General features: G+C 37.9%; 1 protein-coding gene across 2 annotated transcripts in view; it reads left to right on the plus strand.

Moving 5' to 3' along the window:
- syngr1b (synaptogyrin 1b) overlaps positions 1-15,633 on the plus strand; it is a 33,385-nt gene that overhangs the window by 14,754 nt on the left and 2,998 nt on the right. The window contains exons 2-4 of one of the 2 annotated variants that reach the window (XM_014015507.1): positions 8,625-8,862; positions 14,566-14,711; positions 14,906-15,059. In XM_014015507.1, the coding sequence (XP_013870961.1) occupies positions 8,625-8,862; positions 14,566-14,711; positions 14,906-15,010 (489 nt within the window). In that variant the 3' untranslated portion in view covers positions 15,011-15,059. Of the gene's footprint in view, positions 1-8,624; positions 8,863-14,565; positions 14,712-14,905; positions 15,060-15,633 lie in introns of those variants that run through there. The other variant, XM_014015506.1, reaches the window with a different exon arrangement.

Consider the following 15,633-nt stretch of genomic DNA (forward strand, 5'->3'; position numbering starts at 1 on the left):
ACACACACACACACACACACACACACACACACACACACACACACACACACACACACACACACACCGCCCATGACTCCTGCAGGCTCTAGGGTGAAAGTGAAAGTGAAACTTAAACTGTCTGCTGAGATCCATTACCTCTCACTCAGTGAAGCTCTTTTCACATTAAAAATACCTTTGAGGAAATGTATTTTCAGATGCCAAGTAACCTGCATCATAGCGCTCACGTGTGGAACGCGCGGAAGGTGGTTCTTAAAGAGACAGAGGCCAATTTCAAGGCGTTTAGAAGAGGAAGTGATGAGAAGATAAGTTTATTTTCTATTTAAACATAAAACAGCATTTTAATAACAGCTAAAGTTAACATTTGTACTTTATTATGGTATAGTATTTAAATGTATGCCTGAGAAACACATAATATTGCCCCTTTAATACATTTTCCTTGATACTTGTTTGCTTATTTATTAATATTCTATCTCCATAAGGTCATAAAAATAAAGTTTAAACTGAGAAACTGAACATTGTCTTACTTTTTATGTTAACATAACAGGAAGCATGAATTTTTCCTGCAGTGACAACAAGTGCTCAAAAAGAACTTTCACCTTTAGGTCTAAATGGCCAAATGTAAATGTTTCAGTTTTAAGATATTGCACAATAAAACTCGGACATCCGTATCTTTACCWGCTCAAATTGTCTAAAGGCAGTGTTTATAAAAGGGCTATTCAATGGGTGGCCTGCAGGCCAAATGCCCTGCCCCCTCCAAAAACAAAACAAAAAATACATTTTTGAAACTTAATTTAATATGAAAAATAGATTTTACATCAATTGTGAAATCTAAATTTAAGATTTAATGAGCAAAACCCCACTCCACCCCAAGATACCTGCTCCATGATTTGTTGGCTTTGGATAAGTGTGGCCTCCTTAGCAATTAAGTTGTGATTTTTTTGTTTGTTTTTGTTTTTACGTTGGCTGCACAGTGGCTCAGATGTTAGAACGGTTGCCTCTCAGTTAGAAGGTTGCTGGCTTGAATCCCATCCCGGGACCTTTCTAGTTAGTGTCTGTATGTTCTCTCTGTGCATGTATGGGTTTTCTCTGGTTTCCCTCCCACAAACCAAAAACATGACTGTTGGGTTAAGATAATGGATGGATGCTTTTACATTTAATTTTTGTAAACATGCAATAACCAACTGGGGAGAGATAATAGTGTTACTGTTAAATGGGTACCAGGACATACTGGCATTTATGGTAACGAGAGAGCTGACTACCTTGCAAGAGCTGGCAGTCAGGCCCACTTWAAAGGACCAGAGCCTGCTGTGGGCGTTTCAACAACAATCTGCAGGACTGCCCTACAGGCATGGATCAGACGTCAACACTCAATCCGATGGAGGGAGCTGACGGATTGTAGACAGGCACGGGAACTGATAAACGGTCCAAATCATGGATTTGGAAAATCCCTTCTTGCCTTGACAAGGAATACTTTAAGTACACTGGTTGGAGTCCTAACTGGGCGCAATCTGCTCAACCGCCATAAAATGGTGATGGGACTCCAAGACAATGGTCTGTGTGATGCCTGCGGCATTGAATCAGAGACCTCTTTGCACTACTTAGGCCAATGCTTGGCTCTGAGTAGTCTAAGGGAAAGAATTCTTGGAGACCCCTTTGTGGATCCCGAGAAGCTTAGAACACTGAGGGTTTCTAACCTGGTGTTCTTCATCCGAGGGACAAAAAGGTTTGATTAAAGCCCAGTATCTTTTGGGGAGAGCAATGGGTCCACTTATGAGGCCCCCGCTCACCTGGGTTGTACCCATCCCCAATTACCAATACCAATACCAAAAATTTAAGATTTATTGAGCAAAACCCCACTCCACCCCAAGATACCTGCTCCATGATTTGTTGGCTTTGGATAAGTGTGGCCTCCTGAGCAATTAAGTTGTGATTTTTTTTTTGTTTGTTTTTGTTTTTACGTTGGCTGCACAGTGGCTCAGATGTTAGAACGATTGCCTCTCAKTTAGAAGGTTGCTGGCTTGAATCCCATCCCGGGACCTTTTTAGTTAGTGTCTATATGTTCTCTCTGTGCATGTATGGGTTTTCTCTGGTTTCCCTCCCACAGACCAAAAACATGACTGTTGGGTTAAGATAATGGATGGATGCTTTTATATTTAATTTTTATAAACATGCAATAAAAAGGAAGTTGTTACAAATATTCACATTTTTCCAAGAAAAATGCTTTCAAGAAGACACCGAAACACCAAACTCATTATATGATGTACTGTTACTTTGTACTGGTCTATCACAGAACCTCTCAGTGAAGTACTTCTGCTTGTATCAGTTCAGTTGTCTTGCCTATGAAATGGATCTCAGAGACCTTTTCRTTCAGCTCAGCAGCAGCTTTAAATCATTCATAACCAACCAGATTGAACCACCATGATATAGGCCTCAGAGCAGATCAAAACAAAACAAAAAAAATGTTCCCAACTTTTACATATAGGAACTGATCAGTTTGCAAAAATACTGATGAAAATTAGTGTAAAAAAATGAAGAGGGGGGGGGGGAAGTGGTCATAAAAGAAAGCTTAAAAGCAGAATATAAACAGCGATTCTAGAGGGAGGACATGCCTTCATGAACACAGCTCCACATAGGCACACACATTTGAATCAATCAGTGTTTCTTGTGTGCAATTTGTGAGTGACCCTCGGGTGGTCACAAGATCCAGGGGCCGCGTGGCATTCTTCACATTCACAGTGCCTGCTTTTATCACGCTCACAAACCTTGTGATGTGTCTGCACATCACAGGGGCGGGGAAACCTCGCTCCTAATACTCAAGGAGAAACAGTCACACGCTCACAGACGCGCTCCAGTTTTTAACGACGTCTAATCATGTAAAGGATTTAAACTAGGTACAGCGAAACAACGGCGCAGTGATGTTTGTGTGTCATTTTGGTTCGAAGGTTTCGTTCTTTAGCGCCAACTCTCACAAAATCAACGGCAGGAGGCTGCAGAAACAAAACAAAAAAGGTCTAGAAAGTTCGTCTTCTGTTTTTAGTTTCTAGGTTTCTAGATTATTTGTTTGTGTCACTGGAGCATGTTGAGGTGAAAAAAATGGTAAGAAATAAGAGGCGGGGAGTCTCTGGTGGCACCGGAGGTTTATTTCCCTGTGGAATTTCTCAGGAGAGTATCAGAAATCCAAAGTGTGCCATTTCACCAGTGGCCCTGCAGGTCCGAATGTCCTTATTACACAAAATGAAAAACTCCTGTCGACGTCTAAATCAAACTTGATGACAGACATTTAAATACGTTTATGGACTTTGTGTTTGTACAGATATGAAGCTGTAAACAAGCTGAGAGACGCAGCATCTTTCTGCATGTAGCCTCTTTTCTCACTTTGTTCTGATGAAAGTAAGTAAGTAATCTTATTTGATTTACTTGAAGAGTTTACTTGGCGACACTGCAGGGTCTTGTGATAAAACATGAGCTTTCAGACACTGAAGAAAAGCTTGGAAAAGTAGTGAAAATGTCTGTTAGGTAGTAATATTTCTCTTTAATATGATTTTAGAGCTAAGTGTCCACTTCTGAGCTATGAAAGCTATGAAAGTGTTTTATAGATTTATACATTTTTATGTCAGGATTATAGTTTGATGGCTGCAAGTTTGTGGTTAGAGCCAACAGTAGGTGTTCTCTAACATTTGTTTCATGAAAGTAGTTTCTGTTTTTAGGAAAATCACTCAGTTTTCTTATTATTTTATGTTTACTTATAATGACAGTGATGATGATGATGATGATGATGATGATGATGATGATGATGATGATGATGATGATGATGAAAAGTCATTGGTAGTAAAATAGGGTCAACTAAATAAAATATATAAAATAATATATTTTCAAATTTATGTATATATTTCCTCATCATTTGCTTTCTGTTGTAAAGATGCTTTAAGTGCTTGTATGCAGGTTCTTACAACATTTATCACACCTATAATATGTGAAATCTTCAAAATCCTTCAACAAATTAGATGTTAGGTCAATATGAAATGTATTTGTTAGTAATGTGACGTCCTTCTGCCRTCATGAGACCAAGACGGGGCCAGAGGTTTTTTGTATGTGCTTGTGACTTTTATGTGAATCTTAAGCCGGCCATGTGATGCTGTGGGCACTCGTGTGCGTTTCSATGTAGCCGTGTGTAGCTCAAAGAGAGTGACGAAGCGTGCTCGTTCTTCTCGAGAATGCTTGTGGGCAGAGGCCAGGCCAGTAACAAGGGGAGATGAGAGAAGATGAGGGGCAGGGAGGGAGAGATGATGCAGGCGGGCTAAAAATAGCRCCGCCTCCATGTTCCTTCTGCCTCCACAGTCCCTCTATACCTTTTAAATTTCCTTCTTCATTATCTCGAACCCCTAATAAAAAAGACTTTATGTGGATGGAGGGGATTTGGAGGGCACAGGTATTTTTTCAAATATCCTTTAGGAAAACACAGACGTTGGCACAATGTATTTCATTCCTAAAAGATGCTGGATAAATAATAATCACAAAATGGATATATGTATATAAATGAATGGGTCAACTTTTAATCGTTATTGTAGTTAAATATCACTTCAGGATTTTACTTCTTCGGCTGCAGTTTTCTAAATTCCCCTATCAGAGCTTGTTTTCTTTAGTTTCTCATGAGGGGACTTTTTGTAGGTAAATATATAATAGTCAATTTTATGAAAAAGTTTAAGGTGTAAAAATAACACTTAATTTATCCACAGAATTAATTCAAACAAATCAGTTTTGTTTGATTAGCTCCATTACTAATAAAGTGAATATTATGTACAGATTTCCTTTAATCAGTGGTGGGCATCACTAATGTAAAAATTAGTTCCACTCGCCCTAAAACACTAACTCAGATATTTAGGTCCCCTAAATCTAAAGCACTAACGCACTGAAAGTTTTAGCAAAGGCTAATTCTAAAGCACTAAAATAACCCAGTCAACCCATGAACATTCTTCAACAGACAACATGAGTCATATTTCGCCATGTTGCTCTCTTAAGACTTATTGATATTCCACAGCTGTATTAGTGTTCATATAATGTCACCTGGTGGGTAAGTGACACACATATGAACAACATGTGCAAYAGCTTTCACTGTMAGCTGTTRAYMTCAACGTTGATCAAYAACATTTAAAGACCTCAGTGCTTCTAAATTTAGCCTATAAATTTAGCAAGTGTTAATCCAATAAAAAATATTTCATTAGCAAAAGCCTTAAAACACTAATCAGGAAATTAGTTCTCCTATTAGTGCTTTAGGGGAACTGTGCCCACCACTGCCTTTAATGTTGTCACAGTTTGCAGTTTTAGTGTGGACCTAAATAAGGAAAACCAAGTCAWCACTGCTACCCCTCACGGAATAGATGATGGTTTTGCTAGTGGTTAGTTTTGAAAAGATAAACTCTAACAAGCATTTCTTTCAGCCAGAACTGGAAATGTTGAGTCTCCAGTTTCACTGTTGAAGCTGTGTTCTTCCAAGCGCACCATAAAGAGAGAACTGAGGCAAGAAACTAGGCTATATTTGTGAAAGATATCTTAATCCCAAACCTGGTTTCTGGCCCTTGTGATCAGGCCTGCCAGTGAAAGTATAGTCTATTATGTCTTCTTTTATCACTCTCATTTAATGCACAAACACAGACACAACAGCTGAGTAAACTATCCCATAACCCGAGCTTCGCTTTTAACTTTCTGCCTCTGCTTTATCCTCCCCGTCACACACTCAGAATCCATCACTCACCTCAGCAAAGGCTGCTGACAAACATAAACCCGCCTGGCCCCGATAATCAGACAGAAATAGCTCCCTAGATGCGTGATCAGAGGATTTGTCAGCTGGATGGAAGTTGTTTGATTTGCTTTTAACACCAGAAGTACAAAGTTGCTACTAAACTCTGTGGGTGTTTGTTTGTCTCATTTTTACAGCCGTGAAAGGGTATTTTGGTGATGCCGTATAGTAGGGACAAGGGAAGACAGTTTAAATGGTATCTAAGGATTTATTCACACCAGGAAAGTCCTTTGGTCCACTGTTTAGTTAAAATAGAGGACTTTAGTTTTTTTTCCGTTGGTGTGGTTTGCGTTTACATTGAGGTTTTTGCCAGTGGACAAAGCTATATTGGTGATGGTCATCATTGCTCCCATTGGGCAGAAATGACGAGGGCAGGACAGAGCACAGACCCAGAAATAAAGATGGTGCTTTTAATACAAATGACTATAAAGAACATCAAGAGCAGCTTGTTGGCAGTTTTGCGATGATATAATTTTGGGAAAGTGTTGTCAAAGGCGTGCCACAACCTAAAGGAGACAAGATGCTCTGCATTCCCTGACCCACAACGGCTCACGTTTTGTAGCACAGTGTTAGCRTTAGCATCACTGAAGTGCTAATGTTGCTCATCTATGGTGGCTTTTGAAGTCCAAAAAGGTGCATGTTTCCTGCAGTTGGTTTGGTTCGAGGCCGGTCTGTATTCATACCAGAAGCGAACCGCACCAGAGTTCGTTTGGAAGCGGACCAAGACCACCTCAAAAAAGGGTCTCGGCCGGGTTGTTTGATCCRCACCAGGGTTCGCATCCGTGTTTTCAAACCTGATTTGCAGGTGTGAAAACACCCTAAGTAACCTGGCCCTGTTAGGGACTCCATTTTATACAATCAGTTGTGTTTTCAGTTCTAAATGAGAGAAGATAAAAATAATGTTTTTTTTTTTAAATAAAGGTTGAAGGATTCCACTGATTTCAGTAGTCCAGGAATGAAAAGAGAAAATCATCTTCGGAATTTAACAAAAGGTCAAGGCACATGACCTCACTGTGCTTTGCTTTTGCAGACCTTTAATGAAACTAAATGTCCTATTAGTGTTAAGACAACTTTATAGCAAAAGGTTGATGTGCTTTGTCGGCTGGTTTGCTTCTTAAAGTTGCAGGATTCAATTTTTTTTCTAAAAATAACAGTAGAGGGTCCACTACCATTTCAGTTTGTTGCATACAGAAAAATACAARCCTTTTGTTCAAGAAACAAAGAGAACTGGTTGAGTTCTGGCAGATTAAATAAATTTAGTCTTCTTCAAATTTAGTTTCAACACGTTTCTGCAGAGAATGAGAAGGTTTTAGCAACAGTTTAGTGGAATGATTCCAAGAAGAGGCCTCTGTAAGAAAGATGGTATCATCAACATATTTAGTAAAMATATTTTTACTGGATCTACCAGAGGACTTTAACAGAATCTTTCAAATCTTTACATTTATTCTGTCCTCTATCTCAAGCCTAGGAGCACCTTACACTAATTAWCTATTGAATAGTTAGACAGCAGATTAGCACAGTGGTTAGTGCTGTCACTGACAGTTTTTTTTTATTTAAACCTGCTCAAGCTGAAATTTGCAATGAGAAGTGTTACACTTTGTCCTGATAMATTTATGACACATCAAACCAAGGATTACACTGTACGAGCTGTCAAAATGTCCCTTGAAAGAAAAGTCCAAAATACAATCCWAAAAAATGTTTAGACACACTTTTCTGAGCAGTACCAACAACTAAAACTGAGCAAAACAAAGCCCTAAGTTGTTATTACATTCCCTGTGAGCTAGCAAAGCTATTTTCAATACCATACTGATATCTAAATATGGTTTAAGGTTTCTTCTTTAAATGATGCCAAGAATTCCTTGTTAGAATAGGAAAAATAATGGATTCAGACAGATTTTCCAGGGGTCTTCTTTCTGATTAGYGAGACAAATCCATATCTCTGAATCGTGCATTGATATCAGGATGATACTGAAACGTACCTTTAAAAGCTAGCATTTTAAAAATGTACTCAATTTATTTTTACCAAATAACGTAATCACTGGTTTGAAGTGATTGGTCACATAATATTTCTGTGACCATATAAACTGTCATTTGTGTGTAACAGCAAGAAAAGGCAAACTGCTTCTGTCAAACTACATCGGTCAAGACAAAATAAAGAGGTCAGCATAGAGTAAGATATTTAAAAGAAACATGCAAAGGATCATTCGTAAAACTCCTGCAGGATTGTCTTGACTTTATGAGCAGGTAGCATKAGCCTGAAGTGGCTTCTTATTCATGAATCAGTCAGTCTAAATATTCCGCCTGACCTGAGTAGGTGGGAGTTTTTCTGACCTGTAAATGATTTTGATGAAATGCTCATAAAATATTCAAATAAAAGCAAATAAAATTAAATACAAGAATACTTGAATATAGAATTTTCTTTATCAAACTGAAGTTGTCAGTGATGGCTTCTTGATAATCGCAGAAAATCTCTACCAAACCGATTCGTGATGTGTTCATAAAATTAACAAACTTCTGAGATATTTAAGAATTAATCACTGCTATTAATTTAATTCAATTTAGTAGCAACATTTAGATTTTTTTATGCCTGTAGAAGTAGCAAGATGTGTAATTTCAAACTTACTAAAACTTTTCAGTTTTGCCAGTCATTGCAAAACCTCAGAAAATACTGGATATCTGTGCTTCTGTCGATAACTAAGTGTAACTATTCTCTCRGTGCTGTCTACATCCTGTTGGCAGATTCTGTTTTGTCAGTAGTTCTCATATGAAATCTCTTCTTTGTTCTGACATCTATATCTCTATTCTTCTTTTGAATTTTCCTCTCCAGCTCTTTTCCATCGTGATCTTCGGCTGCATCGCCAACGAGGGCTACATAAATCGCCCCAAGGAAGTGGAGGAGTATTGCATCTTCAACCGGAACCAGAACGCGTGTAATTATGGCGTCTTTATGGGCTCAATGGCCTTCCTSTGCTGTGTTACATTTCTGGCTCTGGACATCTACTTCCCTCAAATCAGCAGCGTCAAAGACCGCAAAAAGGCAGTSCTTGCTGATGTTGGGGTGTCAGGTAAACCCCTTTCATTCTTCATAATACAACTAAAKACAAACTTAATAAAGAGTCACTGACACATGCATGGTGAAAGACATAAACATTACTGCGCGTTCATTACCAGGATGCATGCGAAATCATATGAGAATGTGCAAATTTAATGTGAGTGTGAGAGTAAACCATACAGAAAACCAGAGAGCTCTYGCTGAAAGCCTGTTTAAYGCACCACCAGGAAATCAGKCCGAAACAGGAAATCCCAAGAGTTTTATCATCAGCTTCAGGTAATGACTCCGCCTATATTAATTACGTCATCAGCCGGGAGGGGGTCCCTGTCATTTTGATCAAAACCATGCTCACAAACAATCAAATGCCTATCCTAATGGTTTTAAAAATACAATTATGTGTTGAATTTGTTCCCTGGCATGTGCCTATTAATATAGAATCATCAAGWTAATTATAAATCACATTTTTCAGTCATTACACTTCTATCATAAAACAAACTAGACTATGTGTGGTGTAATTACAGTCAGTGTAACACATAAACCCCAATAATTCTTTCAATGGTATTAGTTTTTTAGATTTTAAAGTTAATTTTAATTATGATACTGTACATAATACACTATGTCTTGAAAAGCCGAACCTAAAAATGCTACATTAAAAAATTGATATTCTTGTAGCTACATTAATTTAATATTAAAAAAATGACAAAGTTGCTTTTTATAAATGAATAAACAGGGCAAAATTTACCTTGAATCTTTTTTTTTACAGATGATGCATCTTACTATCACTGTCTAGCCTCATGTTGCATGCAGACTTTAATTTATAAATTGGCCAATTAACAAATTATTGCGATGATTGACCCCAACAAAATAAAAGCCTCAGTTGTCTCATGGTGGCACTATTATATTTGAATGCACTGTATTCAAGTAATTTATTGTCCTGTAGATTTTGGTTAACTTGATGAATTCACTTCAAACATGTGTAAGGGTTCAGTCTTACACTTCTTATAACAAAGTTATAAGAGTAATTTATTTAGCAAGGGATCACTTTTATTTTGGGTAAMCATTCCTCCAGTGCAAAAATGAATGGACACACAAGAAGTGACTCTCAGTCAGTGAATGTTGATTTGATCCATAAATATTGCGATCATTTATTTTACAAATCATACAGAATCACTGAGTACACTTGATTGTGAACAATTAATTTCCTATAAAAGTTTTGGGACCAACAATAACAAGCTTTAAAAGAGTAACTTACCCCAAAATTAACTTCTTTTAGCTGATAAACTGCCTAGAATGTGTCTAAAATGTTATATAGTACTGTTTCTGTGCTAATTTTGATGTTTTTGTGTGTATTTGTTCAAATCTGTAATATTTGGTCTAAAAACGTGTTTTTGCTGCTCATATGGGTAGAGCAGTGGTACTGCAGGCCAATTTGCATATTGGTTAACGGCTCTCCGCTGTGACGTGTCTTCTCCACRGTTTCRTCACAGCGGCTGTGTTCTGGTATAAAAGCCTCTCTCTAAGACACGCCCCTGCAGCAGTCAGAGGGTGGAACAGTTAGCAAGCTTAGCATGATCGTCTGTTGACCTTCAGCCTCGGGTGGGGAGAGCTGACTGCTGCGCTGCTCTCAAATCTCTTTTTAAGGCTTGGTGCGAACTTACTTTAAGCATTGGGGGAAATTGGTAACATGATTTTGTCTGTGAAAGTGGCTTTTTATGGCCAAAAACAACACTTTTTTTTTCAAAAAAGTACATGATGCTGGTAATACCGAAGTAGTATTTGCATAAAGGAATTGGTTATCTATTTTTCCTGCATACCTCATAAAGTGAGACRCAGTATTTGAAGGTTAGAATCTTTAAAGAAGAATTAAGTTAGTTATACTTTGAGGATATTTATCAGTACAGTTGATAAAACACTAGCAAAAGTCATGGTCAAAGGACCAATTTAAGCAAAAAAGACATGCAGACAATTGTATCAAGGAACAATATAACCTCTGCTTTAGCTGTGTTACAGAACACAGTTACTATTGAGGCTCAAAACTGCAAATTCAACTCAGGTGTCATAATTATAAGTGGTTTTGTCACAATATATCAGATAAATATATATGTAACCAAAATGTATACTGATAAGTCATATTTTTAAAGATAAAGCTTATTTCAACTTTTCATATTTACAACCTGTTTTTTTTTTTTGACACAACCCATAATTCACAACTATTTAAGGTTGCAGCATAAACTGATTGGTAACAACTTTGCCTCGTGCCTCAGCTCTTTGAAAAACTAGTATAAAGTCCACATTACTGCAGATTTGTCCCAATTCACCTTTTGATTCCATGTACCTCTCTACCTCAACCCCAGAAACCAAACCCTAATTTACTTAAACCTTTCTGCTTGAATCAGAAGCTCACTCCTGACCTACAATTGGCAGCCCACCCTTTTCTGGCTGAAGACCATGGTCTTGCAAGCCACTCCACTATTTTCAGGAGGTTTGCACTGCCTTCTATTAATCTTTCATGACACAGAGTTTATTAAAAAAATAGGAAATCTAGTTTGCAGTTGTGAATGGACAATACAAAAAATTATTGTGGACAGGTGTTTTCCTCTCTCGTAGGCTTGCTTTTCTCCTCTTTTGCTGAAGTTCTCTGTAACAAGGCTTTTGTATGTAGATTTTTTTCAGCTGATCACTGTTCAGCAGACTACAAAAATGTGTGCAAGTTTTTTTTTCAAGTGGAAAAAAATAGACTTGTAGTTAATATATGATCACAGAAAGAGGACAGGAGGTGTGAAAGGGATGGGAAGGAGACAGGTACTCCTCTTGCACTAACAAGACTATGAGATGTGCTTTGATGTGTCTGACACTGGCTTTCTCTGYGGCAGTGCTGCTGCTGGGAACATAAYGAAACAATAGTCAAGCACTGCCTTCTTTAATGAGGTGGTTTCTGTCACAGACAAGTAGTGGTGGACAGTAAYGGAGTACATTTACTTGAGTACCTTACTTAAGTACATTTTTTGAGTAACTTTACTTGAGTAATTATTTTTTGGAGAACTTATGACTTTCACTCCACTATATTTTTTGAAGCTTGGTAGTTACTCGTTACTTTTGGCTCAGCATAGCTTTGTGATCCACTTTTGCTGTTTTCCTTTATTGAAATACATTTTGCCACACGTTATGTTCCTCACAAGGGGAACCAATCACAGTCATAGCTCACACCTGGGATAGATTTGGAATTACGCCATCCTCGTTGACGGTGGCGAGCTGAGCTCCCACCTTCATTTCAAACAGAACCCAGCAATGGAGACGGTTGAAGAAACTCAAGTGAAGAAACCAGAGCAGCATGGCCATATCTCAGCTCGATGTTTGAGATTTTAGGACTGAAAAAATTGTTTGTATCAGTTTAAACGTATTTCCTGTTCACCACGGATAAAATACATTTCTGTATTTAAGAACTCACCACTCACTTTATTGCATTTTTATGCTGAAGTCTTTACAGGTGGTGTAGAATTTGCAGCAAAGTGGTTGCATGTGTCGATACATCAGGTGGTTTCTGAGAGTTACAAGGTTCTGTAAAATCACTCTGAAAAAAATACAGCAATGTACTGATATTAGACATTTTAATCTGTACTTTTGAATATTTGAGTATTTTAAAATACACGTATTTTTTAATACTTAAGTATTTTTCAAAAGTAAGTACTTTAACTTTAGTGGATTTTTGACCAAGCAACTTTTACTTGTACCTAGTTAAGATTTGACCATGAGTATCGATACTTTTACTCAAGTAACAGAGTTGAGTACTTTGTCCACCACTGCAGACGAGACTCTCCTTTCCTGTTTTCACCAGGTGCACACCCTCTGTTTCTCTCACATAGTTCGTTTGTACATTAATGAAACAAAAGAACAACTGGTTGTTGGTTCAGATTACCGTAAATAGTAGTAGTCACACTTCTGAGCTGGAAAGCATCATATTTGATGCTGTGGTAATTCTTACTGTCTGATAGATCTGTCTGATCCTTTTACATGATACTCAGGGCAAGTAGCTTTGCTTCTCACAGATTTTCTCCAATTATTATCCTGCTTTTTAAAAAAATACAATTGAGTTTTCTACTTTAATCTTCCTGTTATCGTAGCTATGCTTCACTGGCAGGTATGTTGATTCAGCAGGTTCGGATGTTATCAGTCCATTAAATGGACGTTATTAGCAGTTATCAGTCCCATAGAATGGCTTCAGACTGTCCCGACATTGCCCCCTAGTGGGTTACCRGTGCCATGTACGTTGGAATGCAACAATCTGCTACCGCCGGAGTCCAGTCTACTTTATCGTAGCCTGTCATTTTCTCTAAAATTAACCTTATGGTTTTATGCCTCATAACCAGATTGCATAAAAAAATCTTAGTGGTTTTATGCCTCATATTAACCAGCTGACAGCCTGAAGCCATTCTATGGGATGGAGAACCCACTAGGCGGCACAGTCGGGACAGTCTGAAGCCAGTCTGAAGCCATTCTAAAGGGACTGATAATGGCTAATAATGTCCATTTAATGGATGATAACATCCGAAGCGGGTGGTTGATTCCAAGGTTGTATATCTTTTTAAGCATAAATGCACAAAACAGATCCAAGTCACTACCAGCWCTACAGTCACTGCATTGTGGCAGTTTCTTGTGTTTGCACTCGTTCTGACTCACAAACTCTGTCACCTCAGATGCCTCAAGAAACTCTAGTTGTAGGTGGAAATGTGCAGTTCATATTTCCCACCTCACTGGTTGTCAGTGAAAGAACAAATCAGACATGTGGGAAATCATAAATCTGTGCCGCAAAGGAAGTTAACATTTAAGACTGACACCCGTGTTTGTTTTGAATGAAGAAAATTAGATAAACAGGATTTTTTGTCAAGGTGTTTTTCCACCTCGAGCAGCCTAAAGGCAAATGAACATAAAATACCTTCCTAAAGTCATTTCGGAGAATCTTACCTGCAGAGCTGGCACTTGAAACTGATTTACGATATTGCTTTGTTGCTTCAAAGGTCAAAAGTTGGCAGCCTGCTTGTTTTGCTGCAGAGGTTAAAATTTATATAAAGTGTGCCCATTCTGCAGTGTGTAAAGAAGGAGTCTCAGGTGGACTGTCTCTGTCAGAAGAGCACCTCTACAGTCGGCTGTTAGCAGTGGTCAGACAGCAAATGAATAATAAAAATGACCATATCCCCACAAAAAAGGGGAGTTACCACTGGGTATAAAGAGACGAGAGATGGCCTTTTGTTGTAGGTATGAGGAAAGAATAAAWGATGCTGTGATTTAAAGCCAAAAGCAAAAGTTAAATTTTACAAAAAAAAAAAAGAAGAAAGAAACAGATTTTGCCAACCCTTATAACACACCATTATGGTCTTTGCCTATTTATTAGACAAAATGCTGCTCACTCCATTGATAAAAAATCCAACCTTAAAACCATCTGGCATAGCAACAGCAATTTCATATCCTGTTTTTACAACTCCATACTCCAGCTATGGTACTTATTCTCAAGACTGCATGAAGAAGTTAAATGTACTATTTATTTAAAAAAATACTTTTTTTCTATAATAGATTTAATTAAAATCTTTAAAAAGACTGAAACAGAATTACCTATGCATCTCTTTTTCTGTCTAAAATAAATAAAAAAGAAGAAGAAAAGGTTATGTATTAAATGCAGRACGTATTTCTTTCTTTATTTGTTTTCTCTCTCTCCTTCCAGCGTTTTGGTCCTTCATGTGGTTTGTGGGTTTCTGCTTTTTGGCCAACCAGTGGCAGGTGACCAAGCCAGAGGACAACCCACTGAGGGAGGGAGGAGACGCTGCCCGAGCGGCCATCACCTTCTCTTTCTTTTCAATTTTCACTTGGGTAAGCAACTTTTTGTGGTAAAGGATTCATTCAGTTAAATTAAACTATTATTYACTGTTTAGGAGGTTGCTTTGCATATGAGGACATCTTTCCTAGTCCTAAAATTTCTYAAGTTTATTTGTATATTATTTGCAGAAAATTGAACTGATGTGTATGGCTGTTTTTTGTTTGTTTGTTTGTTTGTTTTCTGACAGGGTGCTCAGACTTTCTTCTCTATAGAGAAATTAAAGAATATTACATTTGAAGAGGAATATACCAAGTTGTTCCCTCCTCCTCAGCCTCATCAACTTTTTGTCTGACTGTTTTTCCTACCCCACCCCTCCACCCCGCACTTGCTGCCTCAACCCTCTGCAGCTAGTCACGCACACTTTCTTATTTCTGCGTAACATCGTGAACAAACTGGTTTAAAGGCACTTGACAGAACTGCTGGAAGTGCATTCAGCTCCATTTAAGAGTGAGAACAGTTGTAGCATCATAGCTTTGATGCAGACATGCAGCAAAGCACAGGCAGACTTGGCTGTTTTGACTGCTTCATATTTGGCTGATAAATAGTTTTCCATCTTTTCAGTTTGTTTTTATTTTTGATTTGTGCTTCAAGATTGATGTACAGAGGCTTTCATCACTGCAACATGGACATTTTTGCCAGACAAACATTTTCTTCTTGTTTGCCCACATTGTAATGATGATTTTGGTGGAAAGAAAAGGCAAGGTTTAAACCCTTTCAAATCGGAGATCTTTAAAAATCAGTTTTTAGGATAGTCATGTAGAACTGACAAACTGAAATTTTAGAAAACAGTAACTAAACAGACCGTTTTGCACATTGTTCCTTGAGCTAAAAGCACAACAATGAAACTGTATTATTTTTGTTACTTTAATCTGACTGGATTGGTCCTGATTTTGTGGTCATTAAACTTCTATCGTG

Source organism: Austrofundulus limnaeus, unplaced genomic scaffold (genome assembly GCF_001266775.1).
Source record: "Austrofundulus limnaeus strain Quisiro unplaced genomic scaffold, Austrofundulus_limnaeus-1.0 Scaffold130, whole genome shotgun sequence".
NCBI lineage: Eukaryota > Metazoa > Chordata > Actinopteri > Cyprinodontiformes > Rivulidae > Austrofundulus > Austrofundulus limnaeus.